The sequence below is a fragment of the Anoplolepis gracilipes genome, chromosome 9 (genome assembly GCF_047496725.1).
Source record: "Anoplolepis gracilipes chromosome 9, ASM4749672v1, whole genome shotgun sequence".
Classification (NCBI taxonomy): Eukaryota; Metazoa; Arthropoda; class Insecta; order Hymenoptera; family Formicidae; genus Anoplolepis; species Anoplolepis gracilipes.
Genome location: NC_132978.1, coordinates 3,700,570 through 3,727,851, shown reverse-complemented (window position 1 = coordinate 3,727,851; position 27,282 = coordinate 3,700,570). Strand labels below are relative to the sequence as shown.

General features: G+C 27.8%; 3 protein-coding genes across 10 annotated transcripts; all 3 read right to left on the bottom strand.

The window, feature by feature from the left end:
* Positions 1 to 882: 882 nt before the first annotated feature.
* Positions 883 to 8,545, bottom strand: Nompb (intraflagellar transport protein 88-like protein nompB). 5 transcript variants are annotated; one of them, XM_072898810.1, is made up of 17 exons: positions 8,350 to 8,545; positions 7,971 to 8,102; positions 7,736 to 7,786; positions 7,085 to 7,254; positions 6,797 to 6,992; positions 6,495 to 6,712; positions 6,162 to 6,393; positions 5,599 to 5,756; positions 5,316 to 5,502; positions 5,064 to 5,250; positions 4,787 to 4,934; positions 4,478 to 4,589; positions 4,293 to 4,361; positions 3,906 to 4,206; positions 3,374 to 3,493; positions 2,561 to 2,685; positions 883 to 1,184 (listed from the first exon to the last, which is right to left on the bottom strand). In XM_072898810.1, the coding sequence occupies exons 2-16, from the start codon at positions 8,097 to 8,099 to the stop codon at positions 2,570 to 2,572; spliced, it is 2,394 nt and encodes a 797-aa protein (XP_072754911.1). In that variant the 5' UTR covers positions 8,100 to 8,102; positions 8,350 to 8,545; the 3' UTR covers positions 883 to 1,184; positions 2,561 to 2,569. The 5 variants fall into 5 exon arrangements, with proteins under 5 accessions (XP_072754911.1, XP_072754912.1, XP_072754908.1 ...); XM_072898811.1 differs by having other exon boundaries at positions 2,574 to 2,685; XM_072898807.1 differs by lacking the exon at positions 883 to 1,184 and adding an exon at positions 2,098 to 2,215 and having other exon boundaries at positions 2,574 to 2,685.
* Positions 8,546 to 9,988: 1,443 nt separating this feature from the next.
* Positions 9,989 to 14,749, bottom strand: LOC140669595 (uncharacterized). Of its 3 annotated transcripts, none has more exons than XM_072899591.1 (2): positions 14,632 to 14,749; positions 9,989 to 12,749 (listed from the first exon to the last, which is right to left on the bottom strand). In XM_072899591.1, exon 2 carries the CDS (start codon positions 12,693 to 12,695, stop codon positions 11,262 to 11,264), a length of 1,434 nt encoding a protein of 477 aa, XP_072755692.1. In that variant the 5' UTR covers positions 12,696 to 12,749; positions 14,632 to 14,749; the 3' UTR covers positions 9,989 to 11,261. The 3 variants fall into 3 exon arrangements, with proteins under 3 accessions (XP_072755692.1, XP_072755691.1, XP_072755693.1); XM_072899590.1 differs by having other exon boundaries at positions 14,639 to 14,733; XM_072899592.1 differs by having other exon boundaries at positions 14,501 to 14,705.
* A 6,649-nt stretch (positions 14,750 to 21,398) lies between these two features.
* On the bottom strand, positions 21,399 to 26,685 carry LOC140669317 (uncharacterized). Of its 2 annotated transcripts, none has more exons than XM_072899038.1 (2): positions 26,638 to 26,685; positions 21,399 to 23,026 (listed from the first exon to the last, which is right to left on the bottom strand). In XM_072899038.1, exon 2 carries the CDS (start codon positions 22,970 to 22,972, stop codon positions 21,539 to 21,541), a length of 1,434 nt encoding a protein of 477 aa, XP_072755139.1. In that variant the 5' UTR covers positions 22,973 to 23,026; positions 26,638 to 26,685; the 3' UTR covers positions 21,399 to 21,538. The 2 variants fall into 2 exon arrangements, with proteins under 2 accessions (XP_072755139.1, XP_072755138.1); XM_072899037.1 differs by lacking the exon at positions 26,638 to 26,685 and adding an exon at positions 26,527 to 26,631 and having other exon boundaries at positions 21,400 to 23,026.
* Between the last annotated feature and the right edge of the window lie 597 nt (positions 26,686 to 27,282).

Genomic DNA, 27,282 nt, shown 5'->3' with positions numbered 1-27,282 from the left:
TACACCGTCGAGTTCAATGATATACACATGTTTGTTAATATTATTGTTAACATTCCAAGTTCTCGGAATTTTGATAAGTATCTGACTGTGTATGTTATTTCCTCCTTTTCATCATTTTTGACCTTAAATGTCTTGAGATGTGTGACGAGAAAATTTACAAATTTATTATTAAATTCCTAACGTTTTAAAGTGCACGTTTTCGAAGTCAGAGAATCGATTCAATTTAAAATAAAATTTGTGTTAGAATTTTGTATTTTTTGACAGTTATTTATATTTTTGATAATTCTCCTTATTTTTGATATCTTGAAATATTTATGAATTAGAAATTTAATTCTAACAGTTGATTTTGGAATGATTAAAAATAAATTACGTTTGCCAACTTGATTAGTCGACACACGTGCATCGACTACTGACTACTTGACAAAGAGAGACACGTACTTGTAGTTGTTTAAAGAGTAATTTTAAACATTAAGTTTTATTCGGAAGAGCGAGAAGCAAGATTAATTGGATTTAAAAACTGTTACTTGTTATTGATGTTACGCGAGATTAATTGGTATCTATTAGCAACTATAGGAATGTCGAAATCGACCTTAAAAGTTAAAAATGATCGAATAATATTGTCACGAGATAAACGCGTGAATAGACACTATAATTACACAAATACTTAAAAAATTTAAATTGACAAAACCAGCTTTAAAAAAAAAATTTAATTCTTTTTTCATATAGTTATAACACATTCGCTTTCTTTCATTTATAAGAGATTTAAACTATATAGATATTTATGGTATCGCATTATTATCAGCGACAGTTTATTAATAGCTGAGTATTAATTGAAGGAAAATCTCGCTTTTTAAAAAATACAAATTTTTATAATAAAAAGCTTTCTCAAATCAGTTTTTGCACGTAAAATTTGAAAAAAAATTTAAACCAAAATATTTAATTTAAGATTAAAAGAACCGAATGAAACATTGTCGGATACGTTTATAATAGCACGTGGTTTATGTGTCACATGACAGTTACATCAATCTATTCATTCTTTCAGCACATCAAACCCACGCATACACACGCACACATACGCTTTTTGCGCAAATCTGAATAAACGAATCCAATGTGTCGCTCGGCGTCGATTTTTTTCATCTTCGCTCGCTTTATCTTCAAATACGATTTTTTATTGCACGTGTTATCTGAAATGAAAAAACTCATTATCTTGAATGAAAAAAATCACAATCTGCGTTAATTCCAGAAAGGTATCACTGGGAATTTACACATGGATGTGCGTAAACAAATTAAGAAGCAGTTTGATTGGCAATATCTAATTTTAACACAAAAATATATATCATATTTAAAAAATATAAGGATATAAAGTTTAAATAAATATAAATTGCTACTATTTTAGATTACATATATATATTCATTAAGATATGTGTATATATACATATACATATATGACAGAATATACAATATATATATAAATTATTTATAAAAGCTTTTGCAAGAACATTTGATAAAAGTTGTAAGAAAAAATTTTAATTAAGATACATGGAATCAGAATGCTATCAGAAATGCAAGAAAATGTGTATAAAATACGCGTATATAGGTATATACAGACAAGCAGTAAAGTAACATCCATCTCGATAGACTACGTAAGCTGAATGGAGTTTGATTAGAACGACCGATATGTGTGTGTTTAAATTTAGATCGTTGCAATTGCCCGACCCTAACAGGCCTGTATAAATCTTTCTTTTAGTAAAGACCAATCTTACATCTCTAAATATGTTTCGATTGGATTGAATAGTGCTTCATAATTGATTGGATAAAATATGTAATATTAATTAAGCTAAACAATATAATATTAATTATATGAACAAATAAGAGTGAATTTTAATATAAATGCAATATTTTAATATAAACTGTTCGTGTGTATATATAAATTTTATATAAAAAAATAGAATTATTTAAAATATATTTTAATATTACAAATTTAATTAAAATTTTAGAAATTAAAATTAGAAGTTATATAGAAATAATATAATACATTTTATACAAAGTTGCTGTAATGACGATGATTCTATAATTCTGTAATACGCAACATGCGATAAAGAATTCTGAGAATTGTGGGGCATTGACATAGGGTTAATAAGAGATGGTAAATGTGATCAACTCGTTTGTCTGATCGCACTTCAAAAATATAACGGAGAGCATTTCATCACCGACTCTGCAATTAATTTTTATATATATTGTATATGTTTATATATACATATTATATATATATAATATGTATATATAATATGTAATCTTATCAAAACTTAGATTAAAGAAATTACATAATGCCAAGAATATTTAAGACGAAATAAAGTGAGAATATAATTGATACCAGTATATTTATTTTAATAGACTTGTCAATTTTGCATTATTCCTATCTTGATATTTTTATTATTTTGGAATGTATGATTTAAATATTAACACATGCTCATAATTTAATTTGCATATTTTTTATCATTTTCACATAATTTGTTTTATATTAGAAAACATAAATCTATATAACAACTACATAACTAACACAATGTTATTACTCGGGCAATAGATCATCTCCGAGTTCTTCGTCACCAAAATCATCATCTCGTTTTCCGGCTGCTGTCATAGGTCGAGTAGGTAGAGGTCCTATAGGATCCATGTAACTCGTACCTGAAAACAATTGGAAATGCACAAAAAGAAAACAAAAAAGAAAGCAAAAAGCAAAGATATTACTTTATGATTTTAATAATATCAAAATAAAGAAATGAATGACTGGCATATTCTTGAATAAACTTGAAATTATAATCATTCTAATCATTATATAATCATTATAAATGTTATATAATAGACAAGGATTTACTCAATATGCAAATATAACACAAACATCATAGTAATGCCTGTTTTTAAATTCACAGCTCGAATCAGTAATATATAACTGTTTGCTGAGTATTAAGTGATAAAGAGAGAACAAGAATAGACTTGTAAAAATGGCTGTAGCCATCCATCATTTATTCAATCCATTAGAGTGCCTTGTGCACCACCTGTAGATCACCTTTGCCGATGTTTGCTTGCAATGGAAGTGTGCATAATGCGAAAGCATTAATAATTAGTTGAATTTTCCACATGAATCACATAATGTTACAATAATCGTATTATAAAATATTTCACCAGAGTTATAAAATTATTAGAAATATATATAAAATATAGAAGAAAAATTATATAATAAAAAATATATCTATAATTATAGATTTAATAATATATATAAAATATACTTAGAATTATTAAAGAGTAAAATAATAGAGAGATATTAAAATATATGGAAAGTAATTATTTCATAAAACTTTTGAAGCTCGTTTACCTTGATAATCGTTTCGGCCTGAGATTGGTCGTCGATCTGGACTTGGCCTATGATCTGACAGTCCTGAACTCAGTCCTGAACCAGCCCGCGAGGATGTTCCACTATTACTTTTTCTAGATCCTGCACAAAATATATGAGCAAAATGTAATTACGATAAATCAGAGAAAATAAATAATTATAGTACATACTTAACAAAAACAATAGTTAGTAATAATTATTAAATTAAATATATCATTAGATAATAAAATATAATTTATTAAATCTCGATGTGTTGAAAATTTTTGTAAATTCTATCTTTTTACAAGAAATCTAACTTTTTTATAAGCCGATCTATAAAAAATAAATAAAGATTCGCCTTTTATTATAAAATACAAACACGACTAATTTTACAAAGAGAAAAGAAAAGAAAACAAAAAATCTGCTAAATATATATATATATATATTATTACAATCATTATTACAATATTAATCCTTATTGAATTGTTAATAAAACTACATATATCTGTTATTGTGTTAATTAAGATATATATACCTGTTGTGCCTGGTCTTGCTGAACCTTGCCTATCTTTTAATTCTTTAGCTTTCTCAGCCTTCTTCAATTCAGCTGCGTACATTTGTGCTTCTTTCAAACCCATATCGCTGCATAATCTGATCAAAAATTTAAGACATTCTATATTATCCGGAAATTTATTGTGAATATCTTGGTACTCCATAAGAGCTTTATGAAATTGGCCAGTGCGTCTTAAACATGCAGCAACCAATAATCTCCATCTTGGTTCATCTGGTGCAAGTTCTACCGCTTTTTCAAAATAAGTCAATGCTTTCTCAGCAACCTTAAAATAGGAATTTGAGAAATATATATAGAATATTTTTAATTGAGTTTAAAAACAATATCGTTAATAACAAAATATTGTTATACCTGCATTGATATGAAATAGGATCCAATCCAGTCAATTACTTCAAAATTGGCAGGATAGAATCTGTGAGACTGTAATAAATATATATAGTTAATAAATATAAATTAAAATATTGATGATACAATTACAGACAATCAAAGATAACTTTATAAATAGAACTTTATAAATAAAAATAAAAAATATATACATCGTTATAAAACTGAAACGCCTGCTGTTTATCTCCTATTGAGTCATACATTTCTCCCAGTTTCTGTAAAACTCCTGGATCGGATGACAATATACCCAACAATTGATTATACCTGTAACATGTTCCAAATGTGAGATTCAAATTAATTGAATAAATTAATTACATTTATAAATTGATGCAAAGTTTTAATTTTTAATAAAATGATAATAACATAGAATAAATATCAAAAATAAGTTATAAAATTTAAGAAATTAGTTACATAAAATTTAAGAAAAATATGAAGAACAATATATTTAATTTAATATATACCATTCAGATGCTTGGTCCACATCGCTCATCAGCTGATATAGATGACCAATTTGATATAACGTTTGTGGATCGTGCCTAACGATATTACGAATTTTCCAGAAACATTCTAAGGCCTCCTCGTACATAGTTTGTTTTTTATAAACTAAGCCTAAGAATATTTTAATAAAATAATATATGCATTAATTTATACATTTTTATTATTACACAAAAATATGAAAACTTTGTACAAAATAATTAATATTGTAATAAAATAATACTAATCTTATAAAATCATTACCTAAATTATAAAGAGCTTGGACATGACTAGCATCCGTTTCTAATGCACATAACAATAGCTCTCTAGCAATGTTCAGTTCATCTTTTTTAATTGCACAAGCGGATAAATTAACATAGGCCGCCGCATTGTATGCATCAGCGTTACGAGCTGCTTCACCATATTTCTCAGCTTGATCGTAATCTCCTTGCTAAACAATATTTTGGTTAAACATAACAAAATTATATTTAACAAATATTCATCAATTTTACTCACAAGATAGTAGATAAACGAAAGCATAGTTGCTGCTGCACTGTTAGCTTTAGTGTCTCGATTTTCGAACATCTTTAATGTATCTATAGCTAGTTGCGTTTCTCGATTAAGCAAAAATACCATAGCTTTGTTTATTTCTAAATCAGCGGCTAAAACACTATAAGCCGAGGATTTTATTGCATCGACGCACCTGAAATAGTTGGATGAATTTATATAACAAAATATGTTAAGATATTTCTCAACGTAATATAATTTATTAAATCTTAATAACAATTAAAATATATACCAGGCAAATCCAGCTGTAAGTGTATCTTCAATAACGGGCGCTATAAGTTTTGCTGCACAGAGTATACTTTTCTCAGCTTCCAATTTCATTTCTTTTTCCAAATTTGATAAATTATCACTTTTTATAACTTCATTTAATATATTAGATGCAGCATCATCCTACGCAATTTAAAATAAAAAAAATGTATAAATTTAAAGTAAGAAAATATCTAAACTCTATAAATCTTCTTATTGACTAGAATGACTTATTTATACATAAAATAAACATAATTTACATAAACAAAAAGTTGTAAATAAATTACGTGAATAAATATTAACATATGATCATCATTCAATGCCCACATATAAATAGCATCTAAAGAAAATAAAAAATATAAAAATCTAAACATTAAATACTTGATGAGAAAAAGCAATTGGTACGAATGTGTCGTTATGTGAAATATGTGCACCTTTATGGATAATAAGTTGATACACACTGTGATACATAGTGGTGCAGGTGTTGGCAACGTTTTGAGAAATATATAGCTTTAGTAAGCAGAGTACAGTTGTGCCAAAAGGACTCACAGGATTTATGCTATACTTGTCTTCCTGATCTATATTAAGTTGTACTTCTAATAATTCTAAGAAAGCTCTTTTCATCTTATCGCGATGAGATAACGCAAAATGGCATAAAACAGCATGTAAGCCTGCTTTAAACTCAGCTCTTTCTCTCATCACCCATTCAAAGCTATTAGCCGCCTCTTCTAACCGACCCATTTGCACAAATAACATTCCCATGTTATGCATAATCTTTATTCTGCGAAATATTTGCCAAGTTTATAATATTATTGATAATGACATAAGACAATATTCTTTGGCAATTGTTGAATATAAATAAATTAATGAATGTAAATTCACCTTAGATCTTTATGGACTGTTGGAGCTTGATCAAATGCCATTCTATACATTTTAATAGCTTGAGATAATTGACCCATTTTCACATAAATATTACCCATATTGACTTTAAGTCTGGCACTATTGCTAAACATTCTGTTCCTTGTTATTGCCTGATAAGTCGCTATTGCCTCTGTATACATTTCATTGTTTGTATATTGAACTGCCAAGTTAAACAGCACCTATTGGAAAAAGAATTTTAAAAAATTTGTAAATATATATATAAAATCAAATGTACAAAACTTTAATAATTTTAATAAGCTTACAGCAAATGTCAAGTCTATATTATGGTTGTCACTAAGACCAGCTTGCTCCTGCAATCGTATAAGGGCCCTCTCCCTTGAGGAAGCTTCACGCGCTCGTTCTAAGGCGATCCGCATATTGTTTTCAGAAGCTGCCTCTGCAGAGGTTTCTATCAAATCCATTATTTTCCTTTCTGATGCTTTTATTTTTTCTTCCGGTCTTAAGTAAAAATGATATTTTAATATTATTCTTTCTGTGTATATGATAAAAATATCTCAAAAATAAATTTGCATATAAATATCAAGCCTTACGTGTCTTCTTTATTAGTTTCCAATGGAGGTGCAGGACCTTTGGCACTACTGCCCATATTAAGAGGATCAAAAGTCTGTCGACTAGTATATCCAGCACTTCTTACTGCTGTCATAGGTCTAAGCCCAGCAGTCATAGGTTGCATGGATGTTGTAGTACCACTTCTTTGAAACTAGGAAAGTAAAAGTATAAGATGAACTATTAAACTTAAAATTATATTACATAAAAACCTATAACATATTAATAAATTAATAAATTAAGGAAGTATGACAAACATTAGATATAATAAAATGTCTTTTTACATCAATACTGGAGCTGACAGATTCTTTAATTAATTTTTTCCATGAAAATGCAGATATTACGTCATTTTTTATGAGTTCTCAATTTCTAATAATAGATATATTTCTCATCATAGAACTTAACTTTAGAATTTTCTAAATTAAAATGCTATCAAAATAAAACTAAAATTAAAGGATATAATTTTGCCACATTGTTCCCATCATAATAAAAAAAAATTTATTTCTTCTAATAACTCAAAAAATTCCTTTTTTTAGGAATATTTCCTTCAAGAAAAAAATTCAAATTAATAGTAAGATTACTATTAAATATTGTAATGGTAAGCTAATATTAAGCTATATAAAGTGTTTTCTTACTCTGCTTGATGTTCCGAAACGCATTGCCGTGCCTGGTGTTTTTGGAGTAAACTGTCAACAAACAATAAATGAAAAATTAGTAAAACTCAAGAGATATTAGTAATAATTTCTTTCTCTCTCTTTCTCTCTCACTAAGACTTATTTAATAAATTGATATCATGTACATGTTATACCATATAAGAAAACTTGGCAATAGAATTCTGTGATAGAAATAGAATGTTATCATTATACTTACTATTGTTCTCTTTCCATAACTTGTTTTAATAACCTCCTGGAATAATTCATCTTGTTCAAGATCCTTGTACACCGACGAATAATCATTATATCCCGAATAAATGTCATCCTCAACATCTGCTGCAGCCATGATCTATGATTTTTTGTTTCACAGTAAAATTATAATTTTTCTTCAACGTTTATTATATATATTATGCAATATATACATTTAATTATGAGAAAAATCATTGAACCTACACTCTCGAATAATTTAAATGAATTAAACAAAAACTGTCTCTCAAAAAAAATTCTAAATTAAAGAGTAAAAGAAATGAGAGTTGGAAGATAGCATCAAATTGCACCAAACAGATACAGTACACAAGACAAATACACAAACTCACAGATAAAAGAATCTATGCACAAACTGTGTTAAAGCACAGAAATAATAATTTTTCTCTGATTAGGGGCCTACTGATGTAGTTTTCGCTAAAAGCTCTTGTATATTAATGAATTTCTCAGCACATTATTGTGATAGAATAAAAACAACGCCTGGAAATCGCACCTCACGTCTCATTGACTTTTTTCTTGCTGTACGCTAGCGCCAACTCGATCCAGTTTAAAACTGGCGGAACTACATGGTCAGATCCACTTTTTCGTGCCATGATAAAACAACTGATTGGTTCATGTCTGTGCTAGATTCATTCATAATTGTAAATCTGATAAGTAATTTGGCTTGATTTTTCAGGTCACCTTCGGCGCGTGAAAAAAGTGTAAGATAAGAGTAGAACGATTACATAATTGGAACAACATTGAGAATAAGTCATATATTATAAATCGCGAAAAAATAGTTATCTGTGTTTTTTTTTTAAAACGGTATAAATGAGAACTATATTATATAGATAAGAAGATTAACGCTGTGACATGAAGATTGAAATAAAACTTTTATTTCACGTTTATATTAACACGTCAAATTTTATTATGTAGTATAGTGTGTATTATTGTTTTGGCGCGATGAGAGGAAGAGAGAGAGAGAGAGAGAGAGAGAGCTGCCGTTCTTCTTCCGAGTCCAGCGGGCGTAGCGTACGCACGTACTCCCACTCCGGCGCCGGAGCCAGCACGTGCGTGTCACGTGCGTCGTAGCTCGCGTTCGGTCACCGCGAAGTCGAGCGCGCCATAAAATATCTCTCGATAATATACGATAATAAATCATATTTTGCGAAAAAAACTTTAGTACTCATTAAACGTGTTTACATACAATACGTAATTTCGAATTACATAAAATAAAATAATAACGTAGCATTCGGCCTTGGTTAGATAATCGAGCGCGCTCTTGTTTACATCCGTTTCGTAATCGCTATCGCGGTCGTGTTTTCGCGTTTTCATATAATATCTTGATTTCAATCACGAAATTGTTGTCGAGGGTTGTTATTTGATGCCGACTAAGTGGGATTCTCTCAGCATTGCTTTCCAGTGAAAAATGATTGAAGAAGGTGTCGAATCGATGTCGACGTGTCGGCGTTTACTTGACGTTCTTTCAATCATCATTTTTTACTAGACAACAACGTTTACACACCTGAGTATCGCGGCTGAGATAAATGCTGGTCTCGTAGGTAATAGACGTAGATTCATGTATAGAGAAACACATGTTCGCACGGTTAATATTGAGCTAACGCTCGATAATCGGTTAGGTTGAGAGCATAATCTGCTTCGACAACAGGTTTCGGTCCCAATCGATTAGAGTTCGGTCGATTGTTGGAATAAGTTGTTAATAGGTCCCTTTTCTTGCACCGCCTACCAACAATATATATCGCATTGAAGACGTTAACTGGAGGATTTACGCTCGGTAAAAAGGTTCGATGACAACCTGAAGAAGGAGATCTAGAAGAGACATCCTGATTTATTTAATATTTTAGTTGTTGACAGTTTAGATAAATATGTTTTCTGTTTTATTAGTGTATCTCTCCTTACGCTATGTATCGCTAGGAGGCTGCTTATTTGGACGTTATGGAGGATTGATTGAAATATGTTAAGTAATACTCATTTATGTACATGTAGATATATTAATTGATTGACAGTTCTTTCATTTTATTTCGTTTTTATATGCTTATTTTATTATTTTATAGTCATTAAGTCACTGAAGAAGGCTCGAAAAGAGTCCGAAATGTACGATTATTAATAAAATATGAACTGAATCATTAGTTGAAAAATACAACAATTTTAAAGAAAAAAACAATCCTTTATACAAATAATTATTTTAATAATAAATAAATTATTACATACATTTTTTTCGGAGTTTTTTTATGTTTAAGTATCTACGTTAACAAATTCGTGTCCTCTAAACTATTTTTTATAGAATTGATTTAAAAGCATATATTATACACACACACAATAATTTATATTGCACAGAAAATTATTGACTTACAAATTAAAATATTTAATGACTTTAAAACCATTTAATTTCCAAATATACACATTAAAATAAAGTTGAAAACTTTATCATTAATATGTGTGTGTATATTGTACATTTTCATTTTACTTAACAGTTAATTTATAAAATAAAACTAATCTGCATTTAACAAAATAAGAATGATTTATATCTAAGTCATTTGTTTTACTCTAATAGTAACCAGTGATAAAAAGCATCAAGCAAAATCATGCTTGCTTAAAGCAGATGTGTCCAAATACACGTCAAATGCACGGGCGCTGGGTATAACCACGTGCCTGCTTAAAGCTGATATACTCGAATTCATCGAGCGTGTGGACATCGTGTGGTCGCGTGTCTGCTTAAAGCAGATATGTCCGAATTCATCGCGTAGTCGTGTGCCTGCTTAAAGTAGACATGTTCGAATTCATCGAGCGCACAAGCATCGTGTATTCTCTCTCTCACTCTCTCTCTCTCTCTCTCTCTCTCTCTCTCTCTCTCTATATATATATATATATATATATATATATATATATATATTAATATAATGCAAAAATATCTGTAAGAAAAACATTCATTTCTTTATAATTCGCGATTGTTATCGATATTTTTATGTAAAATCTAACTTTTATATATATATATATATATATATATATATATATGTATATATATATAAAATACTTCTTAATATATTTTCTGTATGTCCTAATAAACTAATATTATAACTGTTAATACTATTACATGTAATAAATACATGAGCAATACAGAATTTCAAATTTAACAGCAAAGAGATATCTCTTCGAATTGAAAAACACGACCCGATCATTGATACCTATGATTAAAAGATGTTAAAAGTTAATAAGTCATATAAATTTTTTTTAACTGGATAATTTAAATTTGTTCAACGATAAATTCTGGAACAATTCTAGAGGACTTCTCTTTAAGTTTGGCAAGTTCTTCAGATCCGAAGCTCGCCGCTTGATTTAGACTTTTGTGAAACATCGCGTTCACAACGCGATGAACACCTGGCAATTTCATCAAACGGAATAGAAATTTCAATAGCACGTACATTATTCTTTCTGATAAACTGAGAGACTTATACAAACGCGGCATGTTGAGCTTAAATATGTCACATAAATAAAGCAGAAAAACTTTGTAACTATTTAAGTAGGAGATTGAAGCTATGCCCATATAGAGACACATGGACATGTGCTCCCATTCTGCTGTCACTGTGCAGAAGCTTGGCTTTACCCAATGCTCGATAAAATCTTCAGTACGTTGACGTACGTCCTGCAAACTGCCGCGGCAGAAGTTATACTGATCCTCGATACCCAGTAGATAGCCTAGTCCGCGCCAGAGATGACAGAACGCTTCCAAGTCTTCGTCGCTGGCGTCGTACAATCCAAATTGCTCCGGATAGAGGATTAGTAAACCCATGCTGGCAAATTGCGTACCTGACATATCACCCTGATTCAAACCTTTTATCCTTAACATCGTGTATGGGCATTGCCAAGTTTTTGCCGTTGGACACACGTCCACAAAGTCTTTTGCGATCGTTTGAAACGCCGGACAATTTATATTCGGAATCCTGCTAGCTTGATCAATTTGATCGTCGCTTGCGTTGCATAATTTCTGTCTCATTGTACGATGCAACCTTCGTACCGTCTGGATGTCGTGGTAAGCCTGCGTCCTTTCGCACCAAGGATTACTTGTAAACCAATTCCTAAAACGTCTAATTGCTGACAAGTAGCGCTTGAAGGCGCGATACGGCGTGTTTGACTTCTGGCTGAGAATCAGCGGCTTCAATCCGTCAGCATAGTTGAATATTTGTAATAGACTAATTAGCATACTTATGGAGAGGCTACAAAAATAACGCATGGCGAATTGTTGTCCGCGATAAAACTTATCTATATCTAACCAATCAGGCCTCTCATTCGCCTGTCGGCCGCAGTCTCCATCTTCGAAGGTCGCCGGCAAAATAAATCTTAGGGATTCCGGTATGTTTGGAAAATATTTGCTAGTGTTACTTATGAGATGGTCATATTGCTCTTTGAGTGTCCATCGATCGAAATCCATCGGCAAATCGCTGCTGTCGAGTTTCTGTTTGCACATTGTTACGAATTGCTCGTGTTGACTGGTAAAGCACTTTAATGAAACAGAAGCTTCTTTAAGCGACTTGTTGCAATTATTAATAGTAGATTTAAAGTCACTCGTAAAGTCGCTAATCTTTGGGACGTCTTTTTTAAGAGCAATATCAATTTTTGCATTGAACATTTCTTCATTGTTTCTCGTTAAAGTAGGGTTCAATTTGTTTGATGGTGGCATTGTTGTGAGACGATTTAAATTGTCTTCAGAATTGCAAAGTTCCGAGTACTGAATCTATTTTTGAGAAAAGAGAAAATACAATTAAAACATATAATTAAAAATTAAAAACAAAATTGAAAACAAAGTATCCCGCAATTTTTAAAAACTATTTCAGGAAAGAAACGTTTAAAAAAATAATATCGATATTTTATTACAATACAATATTATTTGAACATTTTTATCAAGTACTAATCGGCTTTATACTTATTATTATATACTTCATATTTGTACATATTATTATGTTTTATTAATAAACTAAAGTGTAATTTTTGATTATTTTTTTATTTGCAATGAAAAAGTTAACAAATTGATTAAAGCACAATAAATAGAAAAAACCAATTTTTGGAATCATGAAAAAGTCAGACCTTTTCTTTAATTAATATTTCTGAAACTATATTAAATTAAAAAATGATTTTTATGACGTTAGAGCGATATGTGGGACAAAGTTTGTAAGTTGAAAGCATTAATTTCGAATGGTTTACTCTTTTTATAGCAAAATTCGATAAAATGTCAAATGTTAAAAAAAACATGTATTTTGAAAGTAATAATATTCGAGATAGATTGCATTTGATAAAAAAATTGACATTATGAGTTGCAATAAGATATTCTTGTGTTGCGTCGTTGCATAATCTTTTCTACTACTTCTCTTTCTTCTCCTAACAGTTTTTTGCAAATTAAGATTTACGTAATCGGTGAATTTGAAAAAATATCTGAATATGACTTCTAATTGTTATTTTCTGATTGCTTTGAAATAAAATTATAAAAAGTAATAACGTTATAATTATTTATACCTTAAGGCATAAATTATTATGTATTCTGTATTACGTATTAATACACATTGAAATGATATGTAATTGACAATATCAATATGGCAATTTGTAAAGGTAATACTAACAATGAAATTTTAACTTGTTCCGATTAATTACATTTCAAGCAGTATTTTTTTGTCATTTGTTTAAATGCATACTTATTACTATATATACTATATATATTGAAAAAGGAAGAAAATTTCAAAAAATTAGAGAACGAAGAAAAATTAAAGTAAAAAGAAGTAACATAGTTACTTGATGTAAAAGGAATCAAATCTGTTTCGCAACATTGTATTTTTAAAACATATGTAAAAAATTTAACGAATCACTGTTCACTAGTAAATTTTTAATTACTTTTCTTAAATACCTTGTGCAACATTGTATTGTTAAAAGTATGTACAACTATAAAAAATTTATAGCATTATTTTATTTTTCTTTTTCTAATAAATTTCTTATTTAATTTGATGTCAATATTTTTTTAAAATTGTTAATATAGTTTATTTCATTTATCTCGAGGATTTAGTTCAGAACGAAACGTTTATCGATTACACCTATTATGAGAATCTAATTCAAGTACTTATTAATGTTAAGTTATCTTGTAGAACTCATTCTTCAAGTGTCAAGAAAATATTTGAAAATAATGATAAACTTAAAAGTTGAAATGATAATCTGTTTAAATATGTACTCTAATAATAAAAGTTAAATGGGTTGCAAAAATCGAAATGCATAATATCTAAACTAGTCGATTTTAAAAAGTCCGTAAAGAAATTATAAAAAATTTTTATTGCTATAGATAATTAAAAATATTTATCTATCTTTCATATTTGATTAATTTAAATAGATGTCAAAAAGATATCATAAAATCTTTAATTTTTAATTAATTAATTTAAATTAATTTCCGAAGGAATCATATTAATATATTACACACGAAATAAAGAAATCTTTCACTTTACTCACTCTTTAATAAAAAGCTGTTAGTCGTTGATTATGGATGTTCGTGTACGTTAGTTCGAAAGTTGCTTCTAATTGTATAATAATTCACTATATAATAATTCATGTAAATAATCATACAATAAAACATGTATTACTTCACACTTTTTTCGAATGGATCGAAGTATTTGCCGTGGTAATCTCTTCAACCGTGGACCTGAACTTCATAAAATTTTTCAGAGACCGAAGCCTTATATAGGATGAACAATCGCCAATCATGACTATTACAAATGATTATTATCCCCATGTAGGCCCGAATCAAGATGCGCTTTTTTCATATGTAAATCATTTGATAAGAGTGGGGCTGAAAGCATTATTACGTATTGTTTTCCAGTCAATCTTCAAATTTTTACATAATTAAAGAAATGTTTAAAAATGTCTTTTTTTAAATAATATAAAATTAAAATATATTTTCTCTCTCTCGCTCTCTCATATATGTTTTGCAATCCAAAAAATGTTTCTGAAAAATACATATTAGATTACTAGACACTTCGATTTATTCTTCGAGTTTTAAATAAATTTATATAATATACATAATATTATATAATATGTAATAGTTACATATATTACATATTAAAACCTAAAATTATATAAGATTATTATAAAATTGTGCTTGCGATTCATGAATGAGTGATCGCGTTGGCACGTGTGGAAGTACGAGGAGTGGGACAGATTGGTGTTACACACGTTAGTAGTGCGTTCAGTCACGTGCACTATTCGCGTGACTCACGCATTCGCGGGATAGCATTTGGAAATGGTCGGTACTTTATAATAACAGACGGTAATTATTAGTAAATTTAGATGTGCCAGACATGTCTGGAAGGAGAAATAAACTTGATACTTGATATTTTGACTTCTCCAAATGATGAACCAGATCTCCTTCATTTAAAACTCGATTTAATATATAAATGAGTGACAAAAGCAAACAAAGAAAATATAGGCTTCTAGTCAATAAATAAATAAGTAGATCAAGTTTGTATTATCTCTGACAAATTGTAGCATTTAATTGCAAAGAAATAGAGGCATGTTAATTCAGAATATCCTAATTAGTTTCTTGTTAAATTTCTTTTATTAAATATTTTATTAAATAATTAAGTATTTTCAGTATTTTTGAAATTAAAGATATGTCGGAAATTAAATATCTGATTCTCATTATCAATTGGAAATTGCATAGCAGATGAATCAATTTGTATGAGATTATCAATACCTATGAAAATATAAAAAAGATATTAAAGAAACTTTTTAATTTAACAATCTAAATCTAAGAAAAACTTATAAATACATGCATCATGTTCAATCAAAAAACATCAAAAGAGATAATCTTATACGCTCGATTAATATTGCGTAACTGAATTATATAAATTGTAATTTCTTTATGCAACGTCAATATTTTTCAATTTGAATCTTATACATTTATAATAGTTACGTTATAAATTACTATTAATAATTATTTTTCCTTAGTTCCATTTTATTCAAATTTTTATTTTTATTCACCTTGGGATAAATTTATTACCACATCAAAATTCTCCCTAAATAAAAATTGAAATAATATTAGCAAGTAACACATATTAATGCTTTTTAACACACATTTGTTACGAATAAACACTTCGCAAAATAATTAGAGGAGCGCTTTAAAATTTGCAAGTCTTGCGTAGTGTATTATCTGTCAACGATAACACATCAACACTTGTGTAAAAAAGGAAAGGATGTAATATTGTCTCCGAGAAATTATATTATCGAAATAACAATAGTCTTTTAATTAAATTAATTTAATTAATTTAAATTACTCAAGTGTTGATAAAACTACATATGTCATTATATCTTAAATATTGCGGAAAACGAATGATATATATTATCACACAGATTTATATATATATATCTTTCACAGTATGAAAGTAATAATTTGTTACGATAACCATTAAAACGAATTATTATTTAAGAAAAATTAAAACTACGTAAGTATAGGGTAAACTCGGATAAGATGGCCATAGTTTTTTTAAAATGCAAAAAACATACTTTTATTTTTGTTATTTTTTAATAGTGTTTGGCACATTATCTTCACTGAAGCTTAAATTACATACACAGAGAGAACGATTTGTTTGAATAATTTGTTTGGATTTATTTATTTTAGTCAAACAACATTATATCATATGAAACATTATCTTTATTGACTGAAAAAAAGTATTATTTCATTGAATTAAATAATATTATATGATATATGTTATTTGAAAAATCCAATAATGTTATTAGTTTCTTGAAATAAATAGCTTTTTCGACTATTTCAAGCATAAATTTTATTAAATTTAAAGAAATTTTTTTCTCTGTGTAATATTATCGAAATTAAAAAGAAAATATTTAATAGAAATTTTATATTATCAAAATAGTACAACATAAGCATTAGCCATCATACCCAACTTTTAAGGAAAAGATGACCATAGTGATGGAAAGATGGCCATAATATTTATAAAAAAAATAGTGAAAACAAAAATAAAAATTATAGGTCATATAACAATTTACATAACTTTATAATATGTCTAACGTTGATTATGATTGCTTAAAAGTAATTTATTCGACGTTACAACAGTTTTTAGTGGACAAATGAAAAATTTTGCAGATAATCAAAAGTAAAAATATGATATAAAATTCACAATATCGTTATTTCGAATAATGTATGCACATGAACTACTGTAAATATCGATTATCTTTGATAATGACTAAAAAAGCGCATTATGTAGCGATTATTGAAAAAATTACAGCCTATGGCCATCTTTTCCGTATGGCAATCATACCCTAGTTTACCCTATGTACCTAAAACGTATTTAAAAGATTTTATTATGGTGCATATATGTCTATGTATGCACGGTATGTATTATTCATAGCATATAAAATTGATAATTTAAAACTATTTTCTATTTCAATACATCATAATTTAATCACGTACGTACACACATGAAATTCTTCTAAAACAATATTTTTATACTTCATTATTAAATCATAAATAATCACTCGGAACAAACAGTGTTTTTTTCAACGTACGTTCTAATAAAAAAATTTCTATAAACAACTGATCATATTATTTTATTGATTCTATTATTTATTCTTCAAAAAGAGATTCAACACTATATTCAAATGTAGTGTATTTGTGTTCAAGTCTTTGTAAAATATAATTTAAATAAAAACAAACATATAATATAGAATAATTTAAATTATCCAAATACAATATCATAAATTGTAACAGTTTCACATCAACTAAACTGATTGAAATCTAAACAATAATACTTAGCGAAAATATACATATAATATTAGCCAGTAATTAGTATCTCACCAATTATTGTCTATATTTTTACATATTTTCTACTACATATACATATGTACATTGACATACATATGTAAATCGACCTTTTTGAATAATGTCGCAGAAGTAGAATTCGAAGAAAGAAGAAAATAAAAGAAACGTGATAAAGATTCTTTTTCAAGAGATTGTCCGAAGAGGCTAATATGTTTTCGTACGTCAATGGAAATCTTTGTAATTTCACCCGCACTCATTAATCGTTTATCTTTAATCATGCCCCAGATGACGACAATAACAAAGTAGCAAAATTCTCCAATCAAAGATTACAGGTTTGTCTATGGTTCGCATCACAAGTAAAGAGAAAATAACTATAACGTCAAGCGTCATCGTGATTTCTTAGTAATCTTATTTGCAGTGTTTTCGAAGCATATAATCTAACAATAAGTATTTATACAATTAGTAACGTATATATCTCCTGTTTAGCGTAAGAAGTTCACTGACTAAAGATTTTCCTCTGGAAAAGTTCAATTTTATCTCGCGAATTATCGTCCATTTATTTACCTGCATTTCTTCATGCTCTTAAGTACTTTTACATCAATTTATGATGTATATATTATTCTTCTGCCATTATTATGACGTCTATCATTATCTCGTCGCAATTAAAACTAGTAATTAATTATTCTATTAATGATTAGAGTTGGTTAATTTTCCCTAACAAATATAATTTATTTGTCAATAATTACCTTAAAAATCTATTGATAATTATAGTTGTTATGAATTGAAGAGAAAGAAAAGATTATAAAAATAATTAATAAAAATATGATAACATTATAAAAATAATTAATAAAAATATGATAACATTATAAAAATAATTAATAAAAGTATGATTAGTATAATGATAATTAAATACAATATAACAATAAAATAACGATTTAGTACCATAATTAAGTATAACATATGATAATAATAATTATATTATAGTCGTATGTTATAATTGAAAATTATTTGTGTTATATCTTTAATTAAAATGCTTTATATACGAAAAATATAAAAATATGACATCACACATTGTGAAAATAATTTCTTGTGTTGACAAAATCTCTCCATACACATCTCTTCATACACATGCAATAAAAGTGTGACATAATGCATTAGATATGAAGTGATTAATTGTTTATAAATGTAATAGATATTAACATATAAATGAAGAATGTCTTTTTTAAGAACAATATCAGTTTTTGCATTCAACATTTCTTCATTGTTTCTCATTAACGTAGGGTTCCATTCGTTTGATGGTGGCATTGTTGTGAGACGATTCAAATTGTCTTCAGAATTGCAAAGTTCCGAGTACTGAATCTAGTTTTGAGAAAAAAGAAAATACAATTAAAACATATAATTAAAAATTAAAAACAAAATTGAAAACAAAGTATCCAGCAATTTTTAAAAACTATTTCAGGAAAGAAACGTGCGCTAAAAGAAACGATTTAAAAAAATAATATCGATATTTTATTACAATACAATATTACTTGTACATTTTTATCAAGTACTAATCGGCTTTATACTTATTATTATATACTTCATATTTGTACATATTATTATGTTTTATTAATAAACTAAAGTGTAATTTTTGATTATTTTTTTATTTGCAATAAAAAAGTTAACAAATTGATTAAAGCGCAATAAATAGGAAAAAAACCAATTTTTGGAATCACGAAAAAGTCAGACTTTTTTCTTTAATTAATATTTCTGAAACTATATTAAATTAAAAAATGATTTTTGTGACGTTAGAGCGATATGTGGGACAAAGTTTGTAAGTTGAAAGCATTAATTTCGAATGGTTTACTCTTTTTATAACAAAATTCGATAAAATGTCAAATGTTAAAAAAAACATGTATTTTGAAAGTAATAATATTCGAGATAGATTGCATTTGATAAAAAAATTGACATTATGAGTTGCAATAAGATATTCTTGTGTTGCGTCGTTGCATAATCTTTTCTACTACTTCTCTTTCTTCACCTAACAGTTTTTTGCAAATTAAGATTTACGTAATCGGTGAATTTGAAAAAATATCTGAATATGACTTCTAATTGTTATTTTCTGATTGCTTTGAAATAAAACTATAAAAAGTAATAACGCTAAAATTATTTATACCTTAAGGCATAAATTATTATGTATTCTGTATTATGTATTAATACACATTGAAATGATATGTAATTGACAATATCAATATGGCAATTTGTAAAGGTAATACTAACAATGAAATTTTAACTTGTTCCGATTAATTACATTTCAAGCAGTATTTTTTTGTCATTTGTTTAAATGCATACTTATTACTATATATACTATATATATTGAAAAAGGAAGAAAATTTCAAAAAATTAGAGAACGAGGAAAAATTAGAGCAAAAGGAAGTAACACAGTTACTTGACGTAAAAGGAATCAAATATGTTTCGCAAACATATGCAACATTGTATTTTTAAAACATATGTAAAAAATTTAACGAATCACTGTTCACTAGTAAATTTTTAATTACTTTTCTTAAATACCTTGTGCAACATTGTATTGTTAAAAGTATGTACAACTATAAAAAATTTATTGCATTATTTTTTTTTCTTTTTCTAATAAATTTCTTATTTAATTTGATGTCAATATTTTTTAAAAATTGTTAATATAGTTTATTTCATTTATCTCGAGGTTTTAGTTCAGAATGAAACGTTTATCGATTACACCTATTATGAGAATCTAATTCAAGTACTTATTAATGTTAAGTTATCTAGTAGAACTTGAATAATTATTTATAGATGTAATAGACATTAACATATAAATGAACGTGAGAGAAATAATTATAGGAATTTGTGTCCGTATATTCTTCGCATCGCGAATGAAACAGAGATACATGTTAATCATTTGAAGGAAAAAAAACACATTATTGCAAATATAAATACTATTTATTTGTATCAGAAGATATAAATAATAAATAATAAATAATTCATAAATAATAAATAATAATAATATAATACATAATTGAATAAATAATTAATAAATACAATATTCCAAAAAATTAGAAATAACTTCTAATTTTTTAAATAAATTATAAGTATATTATGTTTCATTAAATAGAACCTCTTTTAAATAACTTATGTTAAAGAAATTAAATACAAATAGTGTATTTTAGTTTTTAAGTCATATGTATAAATAAATCTTATCAATAATAATTAAATTTTGAAGTTAATTATTTAATAATAATTTTCCTCTAATAAAATTAAAAAATATACTATTCTCTCTCTCTCTCTCTCTCTTTCTCTCTCTCTCTCTCTCTCTCTCTCTCTCTCTCTATATATATATATATATATATATATATATATATATTAATATAATGCAAAAATATCTGTAAGAAAAACATTCATTTCTTTATAATTCGCGATTGTTATCGATATTTTTATGTAAAATCTAACTTTTATATATATATATATATATATATATGTATATATATATAAAATACTTCTTAATATATTTTCTGTATGTTCTAATAAACTAATATTATAACTGTTAATACTATCACATGTAATAAATACATGAGCAATACAGAATTTCAAATTTAACAGCAAAGAGATATCTCTTCGAATTGAAAAACACGACCCGATCATTAATACCTATGATTAAAAGATGTTAAAAGTTAATAAGTCATATAAATTTTTTTTAACTGGATAATTTAAATTTGTTCAACGATAAATTCTGGAACAATTTTAGAGGACTTCTCTTTAAGTTTGGCAAGTTCTTCAGATCCGAAGCTCGCCGCTTGATTTAGACTTTTGTGAAACATCGCGTTCACAACGCGATGAATACCTGGCAATTTCATCAAACGGAATAGAAATTTCAATAGCACGTACATTATTCTTTCCGATAAACTGAGAGACTTATACAAACGCGGCATGTTGAGCTTAAATATGTCACATAAATAAAGCAGAAAGACTTTGTAACTATTTAAGTGGGCGATTGAACCTGTGCCCATATAGAGACACATGGACATGTGCTCCCATTCTGCTGTCACTGTGCAGAAGTTTGGCTTTACCCAATGCTCGATAAAATCTTCAGTACGTTGACGTACGTCCTGCAAACTGCCGCGGCAGAAGTTATACTGATCCTCGATACCCAGTAGATAGCCCAGTCCGCGCCAGAGATGACAGAACGCTTCCAAGTCTTCGTCGCTGGCGTCGTACAATCCAAATTGCTCCGGATAGAGGATTAGTAAACCCATGCTGGCAAATTGCGTACCTGACATATCACCCTGATTCAAACCTTTCATCCTTAACATCGTGTATGGGCATTGCCAAGTTTTTGCCGTTGGACACACGTCCACAAAATCTTTTGCGATTGTTTGAAACGCCGGACACTTTATATTCGGAATCCTGCTAGCTTGATCAATTTGATCGTCGCTTGCGTTGCATAATTTCTGTCTCATTGTACGATGCAACCTTCGTACCGTCTGGATGTCGTGGTAAGCCTGCGTCCCTTCACACCAAGGATTGCTTGTAAACCAATTCCTAACACGTCTAGTTGTTGACAAGTAGCGCTTGAAGGCGCGATACGGCGTGTTTGACTTCTGGCTGAGAATCAGCGGCTTCAATCCGTCAGCAAAGCTGAATATCTGTAGTAAACTAATCAGCATACTTATGGAGAGGCTGCAGAAATAACGCATGGCGAATTGTTGTCCGCGATAAAACTTATCTATATCTAACCAATCAGGCCTCTCATTCGCCTGTCGGCCGCAGTCTCCATCCTCGAAGGTCGCCGGCAAAATAAATCTCAAGGATTCCGGTATGTTCGGAAAATATTTGCTAGTGTTGCTTATGAGATGGTCATATTGCTCTTTGAGTGTCCATCGATCGAAAGCCATCGGCAAATCGCTGCTGTCGAGTTTCTGTTTGCACATTGTTACGAATTGCTCGTGTTGACTGGTGAGGCACTTTAATGAAACAGGCGTTTCATTAAGTGACTTGTTGCAACTATGAATAGTAGATTTAAAGTCGCTCGTAAAGTCGCTGTTCTTTGGGATGTCTTTTTTAAGAGCAATATTAATTTTTGCATTCAACATTTCTTTATTGTTTCTCGTTAACGTAGGGTTCAATTCGTTGGATGGTGGCATTGTTGTGAGACGATTCAAATTGTCTTCAGAATTGCAAAGTTCCGAGTACTGAATCTATTTTTGAGAAAAAAGAAAATACAATTAAAACATATAATTAAAAATTAAAAACAAAATTGAAAACAAAGTATCCAGCAATTTTTAAAAACTATTTCAGGAAAAAAACGTGCGCTAAAAGAAACGATTTAAAAAAATAATAATATCGATATTTTATTACAATACAATATTATTTGTACATTTTTTTCAACTGTACGTTTTATCAAGCTAATCGGCTTCAGATTTATTATTATATACTTCTTATTTGTACATATTATTATGTTTTATTAATAAACTAAAGTGTAATTTTTGATTATTTTTTTATTTGCAATGAAAAAGTTAACAAATTGATTAAAGCGCAATAAATAGGAAAAAAACCAATTTTTGGAATCACGAAAAAGTCAGACTTTATTCTGTAATTAATATTTCTGAAACTATATTAAATTAAAAAATGATTTTTGTGACGGTATAGAGCGATATGTAGGACAAAGTTTGTTAGTTGGAAGCATTAATTTCGAATGGTTTACTCTTTTTATAGCAAAATTCGATAAAATGTCAAATATTTAAAAAAATCTGTTAAATACATGTATTTTGAAAGTAATAATTTTCGAGATAGATTGCACTTGATAAAAAAAAATTGACATTATGAGTTGCAATAAGATATTCTTGTGTTGCTTATCGCATAACCTTTTCTATTGCTCCTTTTTCTTCAGCTTACAGTTGTTTTTGCAATTAAATATTTGCGTGAATTTGAAAAAGTATGCGGAAATGACTTCTGGTTTTTTTTTTCTGAGATAATTGCTTTGAGACAAAAATTAATTATTTATACCTTAAGCCATAAATATTGTATTGATACACATTGAAATTATAATATGTAATATCAATATAGTCATTTGTAAAGAACATACTAACAATAAGATTTTAATTATTAATAAAATTTAATTTTTTAGATTAATAATAAGATTTAAATTTTCAGATTATTCTGATTAATTACATTTCAGACAGTATTTTTTTTGTCATTTGTTTAAATGCATTACTATATACATATAATATACAGGGTGTCTCAGACTTACCGAATTACCTGTTATTGGTGGATTTCTGAGGTCATTTGGAGACGAAAATTCTAATACCAAAATGTCGAGGCTACAATAGTTTTCAAGTGGTAAGAGTTTAAAGTTGACCAATTAGCATGACAAAACTTCGCGCACTCAGGCACGTCGCATATTAAAAGTGCACTAAATTTAATTATCGACATTGAAATATTGATAAATTATGTATTTAATTTATTGTTAAGTTATTGTTATGTAGTAATTTATTGTTATTAAAATAATTTTATAAATTTATTTCCTTCATGTGCGGTTAATAAATTTCGGTATTAGAATATCTTCGCAATAACAGAAAATCCTCGTAATTCCGCGCGTAACATCGACATTGAATTTAATTGGGTAGTTACGAGGATTTTCTGTCATTACGAAGATATTTTAATATCGAAATTTATTAACCACCCATAAAGGAGATAAATTTATAAAATTATTTTAATAACAATAAATTACTACATAACAATAACTTAACAATAAATTAAATACATAATTTATCAATATTTTAATGTCGATAATTAAATTTAGTGCACTTTTAATATGCGACGTGCCTGAACGCGCGAAATTTTGTCATGCTAATTGGTCAACTTTAAACTCTTACCATTTGAAAACTATTGTAGCTTCATTTTGATATTAGAATTTTCGTCTTCAAATGACCTCAGGAATCCACCATTAACAGATGATTTGGTAGATCTGGGACACTCTGTATTGTCATATATTTAACCCTTACGATACACATATGGGTCATTCGTGTCCGATCAATTTTTATCCATTGAAATTTCTTAAAACTTAAGCGCGACCCGCTTCTTATTTCTGCCTAATAAAGTTTGTAGTAGAGGAAATCTATGCGCGGCGCGGCGGCCTTCAGTTTCTCTGCGTACGGCGACGAGTTCAAATGTGAACTGGACTCCAATGACCCATGTGTGTATGCAGTGTGTCTTTTTCGTATAAAGTGAAAAATTGGTAAAAATCAGTTGTAAATATTCTATTTTTATTCTAAATGAATGTCTAAATGCACATTTTAATTAAAAATTATTTTTTCTGGAAAAAATATTTATTATTTATTTTACTTATAAATATAAATATTATATATATATATATATATATTATATATATATATATATATATTATATATATATATATATATATATATATATATTATATTATACTTATAAATATTCCAAATTTTTTTATTTTATTATCTTGTTTGTTTTTTATTATCTTGTTTGCCCCGCTATTGAAAATCGCTCATTTTCAGGTGACCGAATAATTATACTTTTTAAAGAATTTAATGTTCTTGTATTTTTTTTCCAAAGCTTTATGTCTAAACTAAAAAACCTTAGAGTGATTTTTGTATATGTATTGATTGTAAAAAGTTATAATTTTTTAAATCAAATAACTCATTTACTCAACTTGTGGTTAATGTTTAGTGATTAAATTATATTACATTTTATTTTTTTCCAAAATGAATTATGGATATTTGTTCCAGAAACTTGAAAGTATTTTCACAAATTTTTACAGATTTTTTAAATCAATTTAAATAAATGAAAAAACGGTGGCACCGATGAGGCACCTAAATGTAGTGTGTGTATCGTAAGGGTTAAATGCGTTATTATATATATTGAAGAGGGAAAAAAGTCCGAAAAATTAGAAAATTCAAAAGGGAGTAACACAGTTACTTCTGACATAAAAGGGATCAAATCTGTTTCACAAATATGTGTAACATTGAATTTTTAAAACAGAAAATTATACTTAAATAAAAAATTTAATGAATCACTGTTCATTTATAAATTCTTATTTAATTTTTTTATTATCAAATATCTTTGTGCAATATTGTATTGTTAAAACACGTATGTATAACTATAATAAATTTATCATTTGGTTTATCATGTATTGTATCATTTGTTTTCTAATAAATTTCTTAATTATGTAATTTGGTGTTAATATTTTTTTTTAAATTGTTAAGATAGTTCATTTTATTTAATCGTGAGATTTAGTTCAAAATGAAATGTTTATCGACTACATCTATTATGAAAATCTAATTCAAGTGTCGTACTTGATATCAAGCCTATCTAGTAAATCTCATTCTTCAAGTGTCAAAAAATATTTGAATATAACAAAAAACTTAAAAGTTTAAGTGATAATCTGTTTGGCGTGCACTCTCATAATGAAAAAGTTAAATGCATTGCAAAAGTCGAAATGATATCTAAATTAATCAATTTAAAAAAAATCTTGAAGAAACTATAAAAAAAATTTATTACTATAGATAATTAAAAATAATTGTCTATCTTTCACATTTGATTAATTTAGATAGATGTCGAAAAGATATCACAAAATCTTTAATTTTAAATTAATTAATTAAAATTAATCTTGTAGAAATTATATTAATATAAACACGCAATAAAAATCTTTTATTTTACTCACCTATTAATAAAAAGCTGTCAGTCGCTGATTTTAGATGTTCGTGTACTTCAGTTTGAAAATTGCTGCTGCTTATAATTCACATAAACAATCGTACAGTAAAACGTGTTTTACTTCACACTCTGTTTGAATGGATCGAAGTATTTGCCGTCGTAGTCTCTTCAACCATGAACCTGGACTTTATAAAATTTTGCAGAGAGGGAGGCCTTATATAGGAGAGGCAGTCCCCATTTGTGTTAGCAATGACTATCATCCATGCAGGTCCGAATCAAGATGCGCTTTTCTCTGACGTAAATAATTGGGTAAGAGTGGGGTTGATGGAACATTACGTATTGTTTTCCGGTCAATCTTCAAATCTTTGCATGATTACATAAATATTTAAAAATGTTTTTCTTTTAAATGATATAAAATCAAAACATATCTTCTTTTTCTCTCATATATGTTTCGCAATCCGAAAAATGTTTTCAAAAAATATACATTACTAGACGTTTCGATTTACTCTTCGAATTCTTTTTAATAAATTTATATATTAAAATAAAAATTAGATCTTTAGAAATCTCAAATATATGTGAGAATTTTGTTACTAGAAAAAAACAAAGTTTTAATATAATTATATAATATTAATATTAATATAATTAATATAATATTAATGTAATTATATAATATGTAACATTAAAACTTTTTTTTAATGACATAATCCTTACATATATTTAAGATTTCTAAAGATCTAATTTGCCTTATTATTCTGATAATCTTTAA

Excerpts from the sequence above, each read along its gene's own strand:
- Nompb (XM_072898807.1), bottom strand. The coding sequence starts at position 8,099 with ATGGCTGCAGCAGATGTTGAGGATGACATTTATTCGGGATATAATGAT. Across the intron at positions 7,787-7,970 it reads GTTATGGAAAGAGAACAATA|TTTACTCCAAAAACACCAGG; the intron begins GTAAGTATAATG and ends GTTTGTTGACAG. Across the intron at positions 5,757-6,161 it reads ACAAGTATAGCATAAATCCT|GATGATGCTGCATCTAATAT; the intron begins GTGAGTCCTTTT and ends TAAATTGCGTAG.
- LOC140669595 (XM_072899590.1), bottom strand. The coding sequence starts at position 14,701 with ATGAAGTTCAGGTCCACGGTTGAAGAGATTACCACGGCAAATACTTCG. Across the intron at positions 12,750-14,638 it reads CTTCGATCCATTCGAAAAAA|ATTCAGTACTCGGAACTTTG; the intron begins GTGTGAAGTAAT and ends TCTCAAAAATAG.
- LOC140669317 (XM_072899038.1), bottom strand. The coding sequence starts at position 22,972 with ATGCCACCATCCAACGAATTGAACCCTACGTTAACGAGAAACAATAAA.